Raw genomic sequence first — 20,585 nt, 5'->3', positions numbered from 1 at the left:
CTCTTCATTCAGGCCTTTTTTCCTGTGTTGCTGTAACGAGACAATCCCCCCAGGGAGGAATTAAGTCGGTATCATCTCTTTGTAATCGCTGTGTGAGGTTTGATGTGCGGCCGGTACCTTTCCTTTGAGCTGGTTGTGGATGTAGATGAGGACGAGGCGCGGGACCTTGACCAGGGTGATGATGAAGGAGCCCTTGGCCACGGTGCCCAGGTGGTACCGCACCAGCCGCAGCACCGACGACAGGATGGGCGTCACCGGGAGCCGGTTCTTGTCCCTGCAACACAGAGAGGCCCCTTCATTCAGATTAAGTACTGACTCACGGCAGGAGATCAGTGGTGAAGGAGCACTGGCTTCAAACGCCCCCCCCCTGTCGCCCTGCTGACAAAAGACAATTTCCCCTTCCTAGTTAAGTTTAAGCTGCTCTGTGTGTTTTTAAATATCAATCCATCACTGTCAGATGAATAGTGCTGCCTCGGTGGAGACACAATGGAGGATGCACAGCAGAGGCTGACTATCTACTCTGTAATGATCTCATCAGTGTTTACAGCACAGGGTTTCTCCTGGCTCAAAACGAGGCGGAGGTGCTACTAGAGCCCAGGCCGATGTGGGACTTTTGAGACCGACATGATAAAATGGAGATTTTTTTAAACGTAGGGCCTACAGAAGAGATAAGCCCACATAGTTGTGTAATCAATTTGCCTGTCTATTGCAGTGTATTATAAGTTTTGTTCGTTCTGATAGTCATTTATACTCTCTCACCTCAGTGAACTCACCGTAGCGGGTATTTACAGACTGACCCTGAACGTACCACGAGAGTTGCCGTCCGTGCTCACACATTAGCATTCACTCAGCTGACAAGCTACGTGGTTAGCTAGTTAGCGAATGTAACAAACAAATATGATAAGCTTGTTGTCACCGAGAGTAAAAGCATAGATCTCCCATTACTATTCTAGATGATTCACATCAGGCTTTGCCAATTCTAACAAATGGTCTAACTGTGCCTGGTGACGCAGGGTTAGTGCTGACCTAGCAAGCTAACTTGAAATAGAGATTGTGAGTTCCCATACTCCACACAAACCACACATATAAACATAAAGCTGCCAGTTGTTAACTCAATACAGTTGAAACTAAAAAAAATAATAATAATAATCTAGGCACAGATTTAGCTACTACATCAACAAACTTCAGCTTTAGCTTTAGCTAATCGCTCCCTGCTAACATGAGTTCCTGTTGCCAAATCTTGCGAGAGTGTGTTGCTGAGATAGAGACAGGTCTTGAACAAGTGTATTTTTCTCCTGATCTGTCTGTCTGAAAAATGCCATTTTAGTGTCAGAATATTCAGAAGATATGTGGCTTCGGAGAATGGGCTGAATTTAATGAATATGGGGAAGAAAGAATCTGTCATAATCTGAGATCACGTTGACTTTTCCCATTGACTCCAAATAGACTCAGACCGGCCGAAAACCTCCAAAGTGGGCATGTCCGTGGAAAGCCATGGACAAACCGCGCGTGCCAAAATGACAGGAAGTGAGTTGAAGTTGAACCATCTTGCTTGAAGTCCCGTCATCTTTGGTAAATGCTGTTAGGGATAGTATTGGAGTATTAGGGTTAGTAGTGGAAAGTAAATAAACGTTGTTTATTTACTTTCCCGCATTGAGCATTTACTCTTTTCCTAGCGCAGCTTTCCCTTTCTGTCAGACTGACCTGGTGAAGTAGTATGTGACCACGGCTCCAGCCACGGTCATCTGCTGGCAGGCCAGGATGAACTCGCTGATCCAGACCAGGCCCACGGCGTGGTACCAGGTCAGGTACTGCAGAGGCCCGGTCAGCCGAAACTCCGTCAGGCCCGTCTCCTCGTTCTGGATTGGGTTCCCTGAGACGCAGAGAGACCAGGAGCCAGATTCACAAAACCATCTTAAAGGGGTAACATCCCTGCCTACCAACACGAGGGTCGCAGGTTCGTGCCCCGTGTTCCCTCTGGCATGGTCGGGCGTCCATATACAGGCATACTTGCCTTAATTATTTGTATGTGGATGGGTTATCAATTTACCATATGCCCAAATCCACATGCTCTGTTAATGAAAAAAAAATATATATATATATAGGGAAATAAGGTACATAATCTTAGTCGCATGTGTTGATCGGAGTTGTGATTAAAGGGTTGTGTGGGCCCGGGAAGATGTTCAAATCAGCATTCTTGAGTTTATGAAAGCCAGACTCCAGCACTGACCGCTGGTTCCCAGGAAGAGCAGCACTAGGACCCAGTAGATCCAGAAGAGCAGGAGGGCGAGGAAGGTGCAGAAGGGCTGCAGGGCGAGGAGGGGGAGGTGGATGAAGACCTTCCCCGCCACGTGGAACAGAGCGATGGTCAGCGCCACACGCTTCCTCATGAACAGCATCAGCAGCAAGAGGATGACCTGAGAGAGAGAGAGGCAGAGGAATAGAGAGAGAGAGAGAGAGATAAAGCCCACGATACGATACTAAAACGATACTTGAGTCACGATACGATAGTATTGCGATATTGTGATATGCTAGTATTGCGATATATTGAATATTGCGATATTTTGATATATTGTCTAACTCCTTTTCCTACCTTTTCCTTGACCTCACCGTAAAACATGCAGTGTTTTTTTGTTTTGTTTTGTTTTTGCCCCACATGTACAGTAGGCTACATTATTAAGCTTCTCTGGACTCAATACGCCACTGCAGGCGCGGACTGCAACATCGGGCGCTTCGGGCAGATGCCCGGTGGCATGGCATGGCCTGCATTTTTTTTTTTTTTATATCGATACTTGCCGTCCAAATATCGATACAATATCGTCAGGCAAAATATTTTTTCCCCCACCCCTACAAAACAGTAATAGCCTCTCCCAAATCAATGAGCGGTAACGTTAACGTTAGTACACCACCATATTAGACTCAATAACAACAATTAAACAACAACAAGAGTATGCAGAAGATGTTTTTGCCGTTCTTCCGAGTGGAATAGGATTGGATTTGGCAACGCTGATTAGCTGAAGATATAAGGCTGAATAAGGCTGAATATAAGACCCACTCCCCGACCTGTTATCCGTGATTAATCACTCAGGTTACTTAGAAACACAGTCAGTCGCTCACTTGAACCAAACCAAACTGCCAGCATTTCACACAGGAGGTCAGGGCCGGTTCCAGAACAAGATGACTAGGGATGCATCCTAGATAGGAAGGGGTGCAGATGCACGGGCCGCCCGAAAAATTTGACATGTTATTTTACTAAAAATAACATCATTTCAGGTAGAATGATACCAGCCAAGCAAGAATATTTCAAGTGTTGACCGTGAAATTGAAGTTGTGTGTGTGTGTGTGTGTGTGTGAGAGTGAATTTATGACATCACTGATGATGTCATCAGTGGGACAGAGAGAGAGACCATCAAACAGACAGAGCCCTAGCTCCCTTTTATAGATAATAATATAGATAGATAGATAGATAGATAGAAAGATAGATAGATAGATAGATAGATAGATAGATAGATAGATAGATAGTGCAGTGAGGAAAACCCACCGTGAAGACGGTGGCGGAGATAGCGTAAACCAGCAGTGCCTGGCCTTTGTCCCGGCTTATCTCCACCTCCTCTTTCTCCTCGTTCTCCTTCATTACTTTAGGCGTTGTGTCATGAATGCTCGTGCCGTTGCCGTATAACCGCTGGTCGATGTACAGCCACCAGAGGACGCTGGTTCCAGCTGCACAGACATGTTTCTCCAACATTATTTTTTAAACATTATTGACTTAATTTGTAAAGAAATTCAAAGAAATAAAATAAAACAAAACACACCCTTTAATTATTGCACAATATATGAAGAGCTTGTACTAATATACATTTCCCCTAGGGGACTAATCAAATCAATCTAAACAAATAAATAAATAAATAATGAATTCTCAAAATATAACTAAATTAAATGAATTATAAAATATAATATATTTGTCAACTTTAATGACTGTAAATGAAGAAGTTCATTGCAGAATGGGATATTCACCATTTTGATAATGTGTGAATGGGCAGTTACTATAATGATAGGTTAGTATATTACTACATACTAAGTTAGTGGTAATATTTAGATGTTTGCATGCAAAGTTGTTCTATTTTAAAGGATAGCGTAGCGACCAATTTAAGGTCGCAACATTTTTCCAAAACACATTTTGGAATAGACCCCATAAACGATAACAATGACAACATTCGGAGGCAGCGGTTGTACATTGAGCTCACCCAGGGATCCGAGGACGACCAGCGCAGTGAGGATCCAGACCAGCACGGCCGAGATGTAGCGGATGATGACCATGAGGATCATGGACAGGACTGAACACAACAGCATGGAGGAGGAGAGACAAGCAGACATCAGGAAAGATTCAAGAGAAAACACTGTGACCTCTCATGTCCTGATACTGAGTTTCAACCGCTTTGGCTCAATCCACATCATTCTTAGCTGTTTCAAAGCTTAACTTTCTCTGTGATTGATATAGATTTAATCATGGAAATCAATAAGGGTTCATGGCTATTAACTCAATTGACCTGGATTCACCTAATCAGTGGACTTCATAAACACTCCATTGATCTTTGCAATATGGACAATAGGGCTGTTGAAACGAATTTTGATATTCGAATATTATTCGAATTTAATAATTATGAACGAAATTCGATTATTATTATTTTTTTAAAACGAATATTTATTTATTTAAATTTTTTTTTTTTTTTTTTTTTTTTTTTTTTTTTAGAACACTAGAACAGTGACAAGTTCTGACAACATACTTGAAGAAAAGAGTGTTAACTGAAGTTGACTGTTGAAGCTGCTATACTGATGTAAACCTACCTGTAGCTCTTAAAATGTATGTTCATTCATTGTTAACTGAAGTTGACTGTTGAAGCTGCTATACTGAATGTAAACCTGTAGCTCTTAAGTGCAATACGTGACTGATTTTTTTTGTTCATGGCTCATTGTTGTTTTGGCAAAGTTTACTTATTTGTTTATTGATAAGGAGCTCAAACAAAGGCTGTGTCTTTTTTTTATTATCAATTATTTTATTTTAGCATTTCAGACAGCACCAATACATCACTGATGAATATTAACTAAGCTCTGGTTATCTGACCTATTTTCTAATGCAATGAATGTATGTACATTGTACAAGGAACATGTTTTCTTAAATAAACATCATTGCTGGACTATTTGTGATAAGCCTAATATTATTTTGAATATTCATCCACCATTCACTTTTCCATCTACATTTGGTAAAATGCTTAGAAAAAGTTTTACTTGGTCAAACCCAAAGATTCAGCTATATTTAGAATCAGAACATAACATAAGAGAAGACAACAATTCACTCAGACCCAAATTTTTTTTTTTTTTTTTTTTTTTTAAATTCAATTAAAAATTAATTAAAATATTCGAATATAACTCGAATATTAAAATGTATAAAGCACTGAAATTCGAATTTGATTATAGAGGGAGATTGACAGCCCTAATGGACAATGTGTTCCTAATCTAGAATATGACTGTTTGGTTACATGATACTAATTTCTCAAGACAGATTTTCAATTTGCATGAACAAATATTATATTGATTGACATGATATACTGACTGACTGACTTTTCCCCACTTAAACATGGATAAGTCGACAGCGCACTGTTTTTCACTCTGTTTTTATTTGTTTTAACAGTTCTATTATATTAACTGTTTAGATTACTTGTTTAGTGGTCTTTCGAGCACTAATGCCTGTTCTGAATTTTAGAATTTAAATATGTTATGGTTTTGAAATGTTCCTTCAGGACTTCCTAGACCCAAAATTCTAACAAGCCAGAGTTGTTAGAATTTCAAACGTGTAAACCTTTCAGTTGATGGCTTGCTGGACTTGGGCGTGCTATATAAACATCATGGAAGTCTCAAAACACACACATGGTCCCCAGCTAAAGCCACAGCAGCCATGTCAGGGAAAAGTGCCTCCGTTTTTTCCGTTTTGACTTCTGTGATTTTGTGACATCACAAAGTAACACTCATTTCATTTGCCCGCTCACAGCGCCGACTGAATGTGGAAGACCAAACCTTGTTGTCTGTAGCATAGCTGTGTATAGCATGGAAACATTTACAGAAAACAATCAACTGCACCAAAGACGGATCTAGCCCAACACGAACAGATCATCTTATCTGATCCTATCTTATCTTATCAAAACAGTGCATAGTTAATGAGGGGAGAGACAGAGCACATAGAAAAGTCCCACAGAGGCCGCATTTGCGTGATTTTTTTGCAACAGAATTCATAACTTTATTTTAAAGACCCATAGACATGTTTTATACGGTAAAAGAATAGCATGATATGGGACCTTTAAATAGATTTCTTGGACCTGCAAACATCCTGATTCATAATAAACCGGGTAGCTCCATTAGTTTCATAGTCCTGTCTAAAAAAAGATAATCTTCTAATGGTAGAAATCCAAGATCCGGATCACCGCCATAATCTAGTCAGCTGTTCCTTGGCTCAAGGCCTGTCTCTGGGGTTTGGGAGATGGAACCATATCTCTCCAATTTCCACCAACAAGAACATCACTGTGCAGTCGAGAATATGGAATGAGAAATGAATTTCAAATAAAGCCTCTTAATAAATGCTATGGCAGGACCCATACTACTACTACTACTTCACTCCTGATGTCAGGAGAGGCTGAACCGCTCAACACGTCCACATTGTTGCTTTTAACTGCCAAGTTGTTTTCCGACAGTTATTCCCATGTGACGGGAGCACAGCATCTGTGCAGTTCTTGTATTTCAGTCACATAAGAAGTGAGAAAATGGCAGGAAAATGACACCCATTACCTGCTGTTCTGGAGGCTCAAATGGCTTCTATTGACAGTTTAAGTGCCTGTGAAGCTGTAGGAGGCAAAGCAACCCAGCTGAAGAGACGTCACTTTCCCTTTAGGGGCTGTTCACATAGCGGGTTTTTTTCCCCCCAACTGCCAGTGCCCTGTTCTCAGTAAAAGCAATGGGAAGTGGCCGCAAGGCGCCCAAAGGCAGGCGCTCCTGAGAAGCGCTGCAGCCGCCATTTTGTTTGTTTGTTTTTTTTTGCGTCAGAAAATCGCCGAAGGTGACGTGAATCGCCTTTTCCAGCCGACCAATCGTGATGACAGAGACGCTGGCCATTTCCAATATACAGTATAATACTGTATGGAGAAAGTGATGGTGCCGGGGAGAAATGGGACGTTGTAATGAGTGAATTTGCGTTATTGTAACAGCGATCACAGAGGCAGTATGCATTATGGATTATAGCCGACATGTATTGGAAATACTCTATCTGGGTAGCCTTTGCTTGTTCCGCATCAGATGACGTTATTGTGATCCACTTTTTATTTCTTCTCACAAAATCCTTATCCTTTAAGCCTTATCCTTTAAGGTTTTGATGGGACACTTTCCCTGACGACACGTTTTATGTTGTAGAAGCCGCCATATTTAGTCATATGGGTTTTCCCATTCAATATAGTACGCTGTCTCTATATATAATCCTGTCTCTGTCCACTGACGCTCGGACAATGATTCAGCACTCTGGGTCTGTGTCGTCATGAAGCAGGTCATGATGGAGTTTGACCTTTAACCCCCGGCGGACGAACAGGACAATCCTGAAGCCTCATCCTTCAGCCATCAGCGCGAAGGCAAACTGCTCTCCGAGGGGGGAGACTAGCAGATATGATGACTTGGCTTTAATTTGCGCACAGCGCTGCTATCTTTCCGCCTTGCCAGCCGGAGCTCGGCGCGGAGGAATCAGCAGCGGCCGAGCGGAACGGAGCTCCCTGATGTCGGCTTTCATTTAGAGTGCAAAGGTCAAGAATGGCTGCCGCTCGCATTATTGTAACTGGGCAGGTTTTTGCCTACTTGTACTTTTTTTGACTATTTCTTAAAGGAATAGTTCACCCAAAAATGAAGGTTCTGTCATCATCTACTCACCAAATGAAACACAGGTGAAATGTGTTAGTCCATATAACACACAGGGAGGTTGCCAGCACTACTCTGTAGCAGCCTCCTCCAAAACAACTGAAGTCAATGGTGACCTTTTAGATTTCCAAAACAAAAACAGCCAATCACACTGTGAATAGAAAAAAGCTATGGGCCCTTTTCACAACAGCCATTCGAGGTGGTAAAGCAGGAGGTAACACAGGTGTAACCAACAACATTAATGAGGGCCCTGGAACACCTAAATGGAATGGAACCAGCATTAATGGTATTGGTTACACTGTCGTACTTGCTGCTTTACAACCTCAAAACGGTTGCTGTGTAAAGGGTCTATACACCATTATTTGTTGCAAGTCAATCAGGTGTAGTTAAGAGTTGCACTAAATGATGGTGTAAATAGAGGTCTTTTTGGAAATCTGAAGAACTGGTCCACTGACTTCAGCTATTGTGGAGAAGGCTGCTATAGCGCCGCAGGAATGAGTCCGGAAGTATACTTCCGGGTTCGTCAGGGGAAAAGTGAATGGGGTTTTACAATGGGGATTTCACTTACCGGTAATTGCACTTTTGTGAACTGTGGTTCACAAAAGTGTATGGGAGCGCGAATTTGGGTTCAGCAGGTATAATCTTCACAAACGTGAATAACTTTTATGACTTTTGGAACGTAAATGCGTTTTTTTTAAATGCGATTTTTAGAAAACGCTTCAAAAGGCATAAAAGTGATTCACATTTGTGAAGATGATCCTGCTGATATATATCAGGATATAGCAGGATATATATATATATATATATATATATATATATATATATATATATATATATATATATATATATATATATATATATATATATATATGTATATATACTGTATATATATATATATATATATATATATATGTGGTTAGCTGTCCTCCTCACCCAGTGCCAGCAAGCAGAGGCCGATGATGATCTCCTTGCTGGCAGCCACGCCGGCGATCAGCCGGTGCAGCACGCTGTTATCGCTGACAAACGTCACCACCGCCTCTGCAAACTTGGCGTAGCAGGAAATGTCCACCGGCGTGCAGCGGTTAAACACCGGCAACGCTTTGCTGCGGTGAGGATAGAGGGGTCAAAGTTCAGAGAGGAGTCATGAGTTTTAATAATAATAATAATAATAATAATAATAATAATAATAATAATAATAATATATTTTATTTGCAAAGCGCTTTTCTAAATACTCAAGAGTTTTAATTTATATTTTCCTCTCTCACAAAGCATTTATATAAACGATACATAAAATAAAATAAGTAGGGATGCACAATATATATCGGGCCGATAAGTCATCGGCCGATAATGCAAAATGTATATTATGTGTATAGACCTTATTCGCTGACCCTGGACGGCACCATATTGTTGACATACCGTCCTGCGCGCACACAGCGCTGCAGCTGACAACTAGTTAGCGATGGTATTGACAGCAGTAAAAAACCCACAGTTGTTGTTCTGCCGTTAATGCCTGTAATAAATAAACAAAAGAACGAGGTGAACAGACTTTGCTGTGAGGAGCTGTCAGAAAGTTTCACCTGTCTCTCCTAACTATCCACACATCTCCTGTGCTGCTGACGTAGCCCCAGTCTCGCGCCCTTCACGTCTGTGGACGGTAGAGATAGAAACAAACCACGGAGACTTTATTGCTGTCATTACTACAGCCATGCCTAACGCAGGTCACCATCCGAACACAATTGGAACGATACAGCTAAGGCTAACAGCGGCTAGCTTCCTATAAACGCTGCTCCACATAGGCTGTCACTTGAGAGCTGCAGCACTATGTTGACAATATGGCGGCGGTGGGCATGCCAGTACGTGCGTGACGTCAATCGAATAAGGTCTATAGACGATAAAGATCATCTATAATTTGAAAATTAGTTGTTGATAAGGAAAACTCCTTTGGATACCTTCAAGCATAACATGATATGGGGCAAGTCTACTATATGCCTTCAACTGCCGCTCAAAGCATTTTTAATTCGATTTCTTAGGCAAAATGCTCTATAAAAGCCAAAGTTTGTTTGTGACGTTTTTTGATGTACTTGTACATGTGTACATGTATTGGACATACTGTAGCCTATCTGGTATGCCTTTGCTTGTTCCATGTCTTCAAATACCTGTCAAAGCATTGTAGTATATATAATATAATATCATAGAATCCTGGCTCCCCTGGCCAGTGACACTTAGGAATAGACTAGGTGACAACCAAGTATAGTTTGGTGACAAGCTGGAGAGACAGTTGACGGTCGGAGAGACGGCATCCGGTATGGGATGGGATTAGCACCCCATCCTGGCTCTCTCGTGAGGGAGAAATCCACAAACGCTACGGATTAGCCTCCTGAAAATCTGTGCAAAGATCGGCGCGGCCTGGGGTCCTTTAGGCTAGAGCAAGGTGCTTGCCGCAGGCGAATGACATGCAGCGCACAGGCCTTCTTGAGGCGTCCTCTCTGCCCATGGTAGGCTGCCCATGCTAGGATTGCCTTTACCCCGGGAGGGTCTGGTGAGACGTAGGAGGAGCCCGGCCTGGAGTCACCCACACAGGGCCTTAGACCCTCCATGCACCGAAGGGTCTTACAAGACTGCGGTGTAGCACTAACTCTATTGCAGCGGATTGGGCATGATCAACCCTTCCGCGGGCAACGTTGTAGACAGAGTAGGAAGGCTGATCCGTGAGCGGCTGCTTCTGGTACGCGGGTCGGGGTCTTAATCGGCCTCGGCTGGGTCTACTGGGCGAGGGTGTATGATGTTGACAGACCCGAAACACCGTATGACCCCAGCTAACATCACTGATGAAGCGTCCCAGCGCATGCTGTAGCATGTATTTTAAACCTGTACATGTATTGGACATACTGTATCCTATCTGGTATGCCTTTGCTTGTTCCATGCCTTCAAATGCCTGTCAAAGCATTGTAGTATACTGTATATAATATGATATCATATAATATATGTATAATATAATATAATATAATATAATATAATATAATATAATATAATATAATATAATATAATGCAATGTAATATAATTTATAATATAATATAATGAATAATATAATATAATATGATAGAAGAGAAGAGAAGAAAAGAGAAGAGAGAACAGAACAGAACAGAAGTAGGGGTGTCACGATACACTCAGTTCACGATACGATACGTATCACGATACTGGGTTCACGATAACGATACGATACGATACGATACGATTTTAACAATATTTTTTTAAACTTGAATAATGACAATATATGACTGGAAAAGTAGTATTTTATTTGAAATGCACAAATACAAAACATGCTGTTGTGGGAAATTGTTATTACAATAACAACTAGAAAAAACATGAGATTGGAGATAAGGCTTATCTTGAAATAGAATGAGTTACACCGTCACTTAGATTTACTTTGAACTAAAAGGTTTCTCAGCAGTATAAATTCTCATTATGCATCTTCAGTTTTTCTTCAAACTCAAACAACAAGACTTTTCTTAGTCTATTTTTTATGCATCTTCAGTTTTTCCTGTCAAGTAAACAGTTTTGCCAGAAACTCAATTGAATGGTTTCTCTCCTGTATAACTTCTCATGTGTCTCTTCAGAGACTTGTTCAACTGAACTACTTTCCACACATTGAACTTCAACAAACAAAGACGTTTCTTTGTCTACTTTTGAAAAAAAAAAAAAAAAAAAAAAAAAAGTTTTTTTTTTTTTTTTTTTTCGCGATATGAGATTTCATCTCAACGATACATATCGTGACGTTTTACTATCGCGAAATTTCGTGGGACGATATATTGTGACACCCCTAAACAGAAGAGAAGAGAACAGAAGAGAACAGAACAGAACAGAAGAGAACAGAACAGAACAGAAGAGAAGAGAACAGAACAGAACAGAAGAGAAGAGAACAGAACAGAACAGAAGAGAAGAGAACAGAAGAGAACAGAACAGAAGAGAAGAGAACAGAACAGAACAGAAGAGAAGAGAAGAGAAGAGAAGAGAAGAGAACAGAACAGAACAGAAGAGAACAGAAGAGAAGAGAACAGAACAGAACAGAAGAGAAGAGAACAGAACAGAACAGAACAGAAGAGAACAGAACAGAACAGAACAGAACAGAAGAGAACAGAACAGAACAGAACAGAAGAGAACAGAACAGAACAGAACAGAACAGAACAGAACAGAAGAGAAGAGAACAGAAGAGAAGAGAACAGAACAGAACAGAAGAGAAGAGAAGAGAACAGAAGAGAAGAGAAGAGAACAGAACAGAACAGAACAGAACAGAAGAGAACAGAACAGAACAGAAGAGAAGAGAACAGAACAGAACAGAAGAGAAGAGAACAGAAGAGAAGAGAAGAGAACAGAACAGAAGAGAACAGAACAGAAGAGAACAGAACAGAACAGAACAGAACAGAACAGAACAGAAGAGAAGAGAAGAGAACAGAACAGACCAGAACAGAACAGAACAGAACAGAACAGAACAGAACAGAACAGAACAGAACAGAACATCCATTCAGGAAGCACCTCCTACCTGGGTGGAACGGGAAGTTTGGGGCATTTGTCGAACCTCTCCGGCAGGCTGGGGTATTTATGACCCGCTAAATCATAGGAACACAGCTCGGAGCCTGGACGGCAGACACATAGGGAAACAGGACACAGATTAGACTGGCAATCATCATCATCATCATCATCATCATCATCACCACCATAAGCCCCTTTCACATCACCCAGAAATATTCCTTACATTTTCTGTGTCGCATTGTGTGAATGGAGTCAAAGTCAATAGTCCAGAAAAGTAGATCCTGAAATTTTAATTTTGCTTTTGATAGGTCAACACCCAAATGGTAACTAACCGATTATGTTTTAATAAAAAAAGCGCTGACTCCGCTCACCCTGGCCAGTTTCGATATACACCGGTAGCAATTACAAGTGGACCATATCCTACAGTTCCTACTCTCAGCGGAGGGAGGGGGGCAATGCTGCGTGTGGGAAACTCTAGTTGCGTTTCCATCCAAATGTATAGACCTTATTCGATTGACGTAACTCACGTACGGGCACGCCCACCGCCGCCATGTTGTCGACATAGCGCTGCAGCTCTCAAGTGACAGCCTATGTAAGAGCAGCGTTTATAGGAAGCTAGCCGCCGTTAGCGTTAGCTGTATCGTTCCTGTTGTGTTCAGATGGTGACCTGCGTTATACATGGCTGTAGTAATGACAGCAATAAAGTCCCCGTGGTTTGTTTCTATCTCTACCGTCCACACACAGACCTGAAGGGAGCGAGACTGAGGATACGTCAGCAGCCCAGGAGATGTGTGGGTAGTTAGGAGAGACAGGTGAAACTTTCTGACAGCTCCTCACAGCAAAGTCTGTTCACCTCGTTTTTTCTTGTTTTCTTTCTTGTTTCTTTGTCTGTCATCACTATCGCTATTTTGTAATGGAACAGAAATGACAATAAGGCTGTTACTAGTAGCGCTGTGCGTGCAGGACGGTATGTCAGCAATAGGGCACCGTCCAGGGTTAGCGAATAAGGTCTATTGCAAATTGCTAGGATAAGCTTTATCAATCTGATGGGTACAAAAACAGAGTACCGCAGGGATGACGTATTTTTTGTAAGCTTACCCAGAAGTCCCTGCACTTCCTGGTTCCTACGTGTAAAACCTTTGAAGCGTTTTCTGAAAATCACGTAAAAAAAAAACGCATTTACGCTTTGAAAATCATAAATGTTTTCCTTATTTGTGAAGATTATCTCGCTCAACACAAAGTTTGCTGTTTCATTAACTTTTGTTAACCACAGACAAAATCCCCATACAAAAATCCAATTGGCTTTTACACATAGGAACTGCAAGTGCTTCCGGACTCGTTCCTGCGGTACTCTATATGGACAACAGGGGCAGTGTTACGTCACCAGAAAGCCTTCTATCATCACACTTTGACATGTTTACTGCCGTTCGACCGTAGAGCCCCAGGCTGATGGTGGCCATCTTGGATCCACAATAGCAGCTTCAGTCCTGCGACAGGAGAGCTGCCATGTTGGCTGAAGGACGGAGCAGACTGGCACTGGCAATAGAGACATGAGGTGGCACTGGGCTTAATGCTGGCTTTGTTAATGTACTATCCACAAGGGAGTGTGTGTGTGTGTGTGTGTGTGTGTGTGTGTGTGTGTGTGTGTGTGTGTGTGTGTGTGTGTGTGTGTGTGTGTTTTGTGCGCGCGCATGTTTTGTGTGTGCACGTGTGCGTAGACAGAGAGAGAGAGAGAGAGAGAGAGAGAGAGTTAAGACACCAAGCAGAAGGGAGAGGGAGACAGACAAAGTAAAACAAAGACAATAAGTAATGAGAGAGAGGTGATGGAGTGTGTGTGTGTTAGTGTGTGTGTGTGTGTGTGTGTGTGTGTGTGTGTGTGTGTGTGTGTGTGTGAACAGTAGAATGTGAGAGAAAGATTGAGTGAAAGAGAGAGAGAGCGATGGAGAGGGATGGGGAGAAAGAGACAGTAAGACAAAGAATGGATGTTGTGAGGCTGTGTTGTGTGTGTGTGTGTGTGTGTGTGTGTGTGTGTGTGTGTGTGTGTGTGTGTGTGTGTGTGTGTGTGTGTGTGTGTGTGTGTGACTGTACATAAAGGACAGTATTATGTGTGTAGGGTGTGCTGGGTCAACATTTGCAGTTTTCTCCTCTGTTTCCCCCCTCCCCTCTTTTCCCCTGTCTATCAGTCTGTGTCGGTGTGGCATGGGCGTGGCACCCCTCCTCTGGCTCTCCTGGCTGATTGCTTACACCTGCCTGCCATCAGGGTCATCATCCGGCTTTCCAACCGCTCATCGTCAGATAGACCCTTTTCACGGGGGCCATTTTGTGTTGAAAAGGCAGAATAAACACAGGTGCAAGCAAAACACTAATGAGGGATTCCAAATTCCAATCATGGAAGTTTGAAACCCTCATTAGTGTTTTGCTTGCACTGGTGTTTACCCTGCCTTTTCAACACAAAATGGTCCCAGTGAGAAGGGTCAATTGTTGTTCTACTCTTCATGGTGGTATCAGGCCAAACCTTAGCTCACTATGCCCACTGATTTTTGTTTCCTCGTGCTTTGTTCCAGTTTGTCTAAACGTGTTTTTCTCTGTGCCCCAGTGCCCCTAGTCTCGCCTCCCAGACAATTGGACATCTCTGCCTGAGAACTTAGGCAGAGAAAATAGTCGTTTGAACGGCGGCGAGAACTGCCACTAACAAACCTACGCCCCTGTGTCATCTTCGCAAAAATGACACTCTCCCCTCCATTGTCCTCCGTAGTGAAACACACTGGAGATACAGCGGTTCACTTTTGAACCCGGAGAGAACTTTTTAAAACATTGGAAATGGATGGGCAACGTTACGTTATTTGATTCCGTTTTAGCCGTTTACAAGCACATGACTTCTGCATGTCACCGCCCCTTCTGCACGAAGGTCCGCCCTAAAGACCCTGGATTGGTTCTGTGATGCTGGTGATATTTTCTTCACCCAGTGTTAACAATGACAGCTGGGAGAAAGTTCTCAGTCTCTAGTTGATCCATAGATATAGATATCTATGTCTGGTGCACAACTCTTGAAAAGTGCTCAAGAACCGCCCCCTTTGAACAAAAAAAGACGGGCATATGAATTGACCAACCACGGACCTCCTTATTGGCGTGACATTCTGAACGATGCACCAATGCACACAGAGCCGGACTTCCGTCATGATATTACTGGAGCCAGGGGATTTCCTCTGGAAAAACCCGGGAATGCTGACTTGTGATTCAGACCCTCCGTCACCAGAAGCGTGCCGACGTAAGATCTTGGGTCTGACAACGTGACACTAGTAAAACGGTCAAACTAGTCAAACAGGAAGTGGCCGGTGGAGTTTGAGATGAGTCACTTTTACTTGTTTACTCACCTAATTTGGCTCTCTTCCAAATAATCCAGCCACGCAACTAACGCTACGTCCATTCATGAAAATAATGATCACCGGGACATTAACGGTTTGTAAAGTGCCATTTAACCACCCGCCCACTCAGACATACATGATCCGGATCATGAGCTGCCGGTGTTAAACAACAGCCGTTTTTCCAATAATGCGGATCCTATACTAGGGTCTCATATGGTCATGATCCGCACTCGCGGGAGTGCGCATAAGGTGGCTAATTGTTTCTAAACACACAGGCCGACCGGCTGGCAGCTGGTTATAATCCAGATTTCACTGCATGTTTAGAAGGGGCTTTAGTGGCTGAAATGTAAGCAGCAGCTTTCAGAGTGTTTCAAAGGGATTCTTCAGAGGGATTGTCTCACCGTTGTGCATGGCGAACCTCTTGAGGTCCTGGTAGGTGTTCATCGTCTCGCTGGGACACAGAGACACACACAGAGCCATGGACTTGATCTTTCTCTGGACAATGTCGATGTTGCAGGGGTCCAGGAAGAAGACAAACCTGCAGGGACATAGAGAGGCAGAGGCTCAGGACCAGGACATGTGGAGCAACTGAAGAACAGAACATCTGGATTCTTTAACACTTTGGTCACCATATTCCTGCCAGTCTGTTTAGGAATTTGTGACACGTACATTTTACTACAAAGAAGATGTGACACCGAAGAGGAGAGGAAACGGTCAGAAAATCATTTTTCCGACACCACATGAATCCAGCATTGAACACTCTGCCGATTTTCAACCAGCTTTGTATCATTGTTGTGGACCAGTGATGTCATTCATGCACAAATGACATCACTGGTCCACAAATACACTCAAACCATGCAAAACTGTTTACAGTTTTCTGATACTAGGGTGGAGACTCTGGAGATGATGCGCCATGGCTGCAGTTTGGAAATTGCCTGCTTCGCAGGCTCGCAGATGCATCGAGCAATTATTCACAATTGGGTAACTGTCCCCATCCAACTGTGAGCCATCACGCAACTGTGCAACTGTCCACTATAGAGACACTCCATGAAATAGGCCACGCCCATCACGGGGGAAAAGCTCCGTTCATTTCCACACTCCAGCGTCATTTTCCTTGAATTAAACATAGCTAAAAGCTGTTGTGTGATGGCCTGCGCAGACAACAAATGTAAAAAATCACCAGTTAAAGTTATTTTGCACTCCCGAGGAAAACAAGGAAGCCATTGAGAATAGGCGAGAAGAAAGATGTGGATGTTGCTGTCAATGAAGTAAGTTGGAGTGTTCATCTTCCGTATATACGATCTTTTTGTGCAAAACCCGACTATGCACTATGCATAGGAGAACGGCAGGATTGGACAGGAGTTTGTGTTTTCCCCCCGTTTTGGCCGTGGTTTCTGAATGATGACGCGCTCCGCAGTGTCTCTATCGGCTCATACTACATCACAATTGCTTGAGTGACATCACTGATGACATCACAACTGCATAAGTGACATCACAGTTGGGCAATTGTGTGCCGTGCCAACTTTTGCCCAATTATATCCTTTTTTTTATTATTATTATTATTATTATTATTATTATTATTATTATTATTATTATTATTATTATTATTATTATATATAAAAGGGAGCAAGTGCACTTTCTGTCTCAATTTTTGGCCCACTGATGATGTCACAATGTCTATGACATCATCATTGACATCATTATTGACCTCACTGCCTGAAGGGAGAGAGACAAAATGACCCACTGCAAAATTAAGTTAAATAAAACAAATAAAACCCTTCAAATCACAATTCCTGAGAAAGAAGTGAATCACGAGAAATATCAGGAGAATGTCACAATGCAGCCGTGTGACTCAAAAAAACAACAAAGAGAGTCTCCAAGGACTCAAACCTACAGACCCCCCCCAACAGACCCCCCCCCCCCCCCCCAGCGATCACATGGTGCATCAACACTCTCTTGTTCATGCAGATTTGATCAAATACCGTGCAACGCACAGAGGAGGCATGTGCACAAAACATGCACGTCCTATACACGATTGCACGCACTCACATCTCACACACACCCCATTGTCCATTTGTCAGAAAAGGCAGCAGCAGGACAAACCAGGCACACACTCTCTCTCAACACGCACACACACACACGCACGCACGCACACACACACACCTTTCTGTCCGAGTGCAACAAAAAAAATGCAGCAGGCTACCAGACACACAAACACACACACACACACACACACATACACACACACACACACACACACACACACACACACACACACACACTCCATTGTCCTGTGTGCACTTAATAAAGACAGCAGCAGGCCAAATAGACCCCCCCCCCAACACACACACACACACACACACAGCTGACCGGTGTCACAAGAAAACCAATACCAATTGGTTAACAGCAGCAGAGACTCAGTTTCTACCGCAGCCAATCAGAAGGGAGCGTGTGACCAGGCTGGGGTCAGACCGGGGTCATGGTGAGTCATTCCAGACTGGTTACATCACATGTGTCAAACTCAAGGCCTGCGGGGCCGCCAATCTGACCCGGCACCTCATTTTATGTAGCCCGCGAGAGCTAGCAAAGAATACCATTTACGCATGAATTGACTGTACCCGTGGCTACAAATAGCGATTGGTAATACACGTTTCATAATTTTTGAACCACTAATCCTATCAATATGGTTTGAAATCTCCCGTAAAGCAGAGTGTTTATCACCTTTCCAGCGGTATCTCATGTCTCATTTTGGATTCAGAAGCTCCGAACGCCGCCATGTTCTGCAGCATTGATTCGTCAAGGCAGCCATTCCCAACCTGTGGGCCGTGAAGACATTGCAAGTGGGCCGCCGAATAATTTTTAAACTATTACCATCTTCATGAGAAAAAAATATATATTATTATTATTATGTATGAGAATGCATTCTCCATTGTTGAATGTAGGGATGAAATGATAACCGGATCAATGATAAACCGTGATAAAATTCCCTTACGATAACCGTACCGTTTCAAATTTTCATTATCATTAAAACCGGTATTACAGTGATTACAGTATTAAGGTGATTACAGCGCTTTGAAAAACATACCTACTAAATACTGTCCATCATCAACCAAAGTTAGCAACAGTCTCCCAGACACAGCCTTGGAGAAATGATTTCAGTGAATGTATCAGTACTTTTGAACATTTTCAACACATTTCAACAACACCGTGATAATACTGATAACCGTGATGTTGGTCAGTGTAATCGTGATATGAAATTTTCATATTGTTTCATCTTTAGTTGAACGATACCGTTATTTAATTTGTAATCAATTATTCCCCCCCTCACTAGAGAGCCGCAGGAACGAGTCCGGAAATCATCGATGGTTCTTCACTGTTTTCGCCTATGGGATTTTTTAATGGGTTTTTGGCGCGATGCTTCTAATAAGGTCTCTGGGCAATGCAAACTTAATCAAACACGAACCAGTAATATCATCTTCACACATGAGGACCACTTTTATGAGTTTTGAAGCTTTTACGTGCCGTTAAAAGGGTGGCTAGCTAGCAAACGGCTAAATGAGACTACACTGTTGAGTCGACGGGGATATTATACGTCAAATAACGTCATCACTTCAAAGGACGAACACGGAAATTCTCTTTCTCTCACCTGGTTCAGCCCATTCAGCGCGGGGTAATCAGCGCACACATCAACAACAGTCCGGGTTGAGTGCTGATGTGACGTGGAAGCCTATGCGAGTGACACTGTGTGTAGTTCTGGATTAGTTTAGCACAAGCTTTTTACTTCTAGGGCTCGCATTTACGCTTCAAAACTCATGAAAGTGGTCCTGAACACTGGTTCGCGTTTGATTAAGCTTGCGTTGCCCAGAGACCTTATTTGAAGCATCGCGGCAAAAACCCATTCAAAAATCCCATAGACAGAAGCAGTGAAGAACCAGGAAGTCCGGGACTTCCGCGTTCTGACTACAAAAATACGTCATCCCTGCGGCTCTCTTTAAGTTTCTGATTTCTGTGTGGTGCTGATGGACAGCTCCTTTTCTGGTTAAAAATAAAAAGTGCTGTGAGAAGACATGATTTGGCCAGCGTATTGTCTACGCGCGGATGTGGGCCGTGAACATTTTTGAGACTTTCAAGTGGGCCTCGAGTCGGAAAGTTGTTATTAAGGTTATTATTGTTATTATTAGTGTTTTTTTATTCATGTTATGTTATTAATTAAGTTATTACTAAAACCAATAATAATCTAATCAGAGGCATTTAAGTAATTACACTACATTTGTATACCGTAGTCTTATATTTACAACTGGCCCTTTGAAGGCGTCCATAATGCTAGTGTGGCCCAGAATGAGATTGACTTTGACACCCCTGGGTTCCAGCATCACAGCACCCTGAACCTTGACATCACCACACCGCCAACAGAGCCGTGACAGTGGCAGTGGGGAAAGGTCATGAATTTACATTTTTCACAGCAATTATCTCAAGCACACTAGAAAAAAAAAAAATAATGGTCAGGGCAGTAGAGATTTTAAACCAAAGAATAGATCCCTCCCCAGTTTCTATCATAAATTAGAAGTTTAGTTTCAAGGGCCAGGGACTTAGGATTTAATTTACATATCCTAGCCAAGGCAACACCAATGCTGTGACTTTTTTTTACACCGTTACCACCCACATAGACTATGTTGTTTACAAGCTCTGTATTGATCATCTTGTCTTGTTGCTCTTGGTAAAGACAAAGACAGATTTCCACA

At 42.5% G+C, this 20,585-nt stretch overlaps 1 protein-coding gene across 1 annotated transcript in view; it reads right to left on the bottom strand.

Annotated features, from left to right (window-relative positions):
* slc44a1b (solute carrier family 44 member 1b) overlaps nt 1-20,585 on the bottom strand; it is a gene marked incomplete at both ends in the record, with an annotated part of 50,497 nt that overhangs the window by 10,775 nt on the left and 19,137 nt on the right. Inside the window, 8 exons of the mRNA XM_083651334.1 lie at nt 118-274; nt 1,705-1,873; nt 2,231-2,417; nt 3,542-3,720; nt 4,245-4,334; nt 8,881-9,050; nt 12,489-12,582; nt 16,245-16,381. Of these exons, the coding sequence (XP_083507460.1) occupies nt 118-274; nt 1,705-1,873; nt 2,231-2,417; nt 3,542-3,720; nt 4,245-4,334; nt 8,881-9,050; nt 12,489-12,582; nt 16,245-16,381 (1,183 nt within the window). The remainder of the gene's footprint in view (nt 1-117; nt 275-1,704; nt 1,874-2,230; nt 2,418-3,541; nt 3,721-4,244; nt 4,335-8,880; nt 9,051-12,488; nt 12,583-16,244; nt 16,382-20,585) is intronic.

The sequence above is a fragment of the Poromitra crassiceps genome (genome assembly GCF_964638095.1).
Source record: "Poromitra crassiceps genome assembly, chromosome: 15".
Lineage (NCBI taxonomy): Eukaryota > Metazoa > Chordata > Actinopteri > Beryciformes > Melamphaidae > Poromitra > Poromitra crassiceps.
This window is presented reverse-complemented; position numbering and strand designations above follow the sequence as displayed.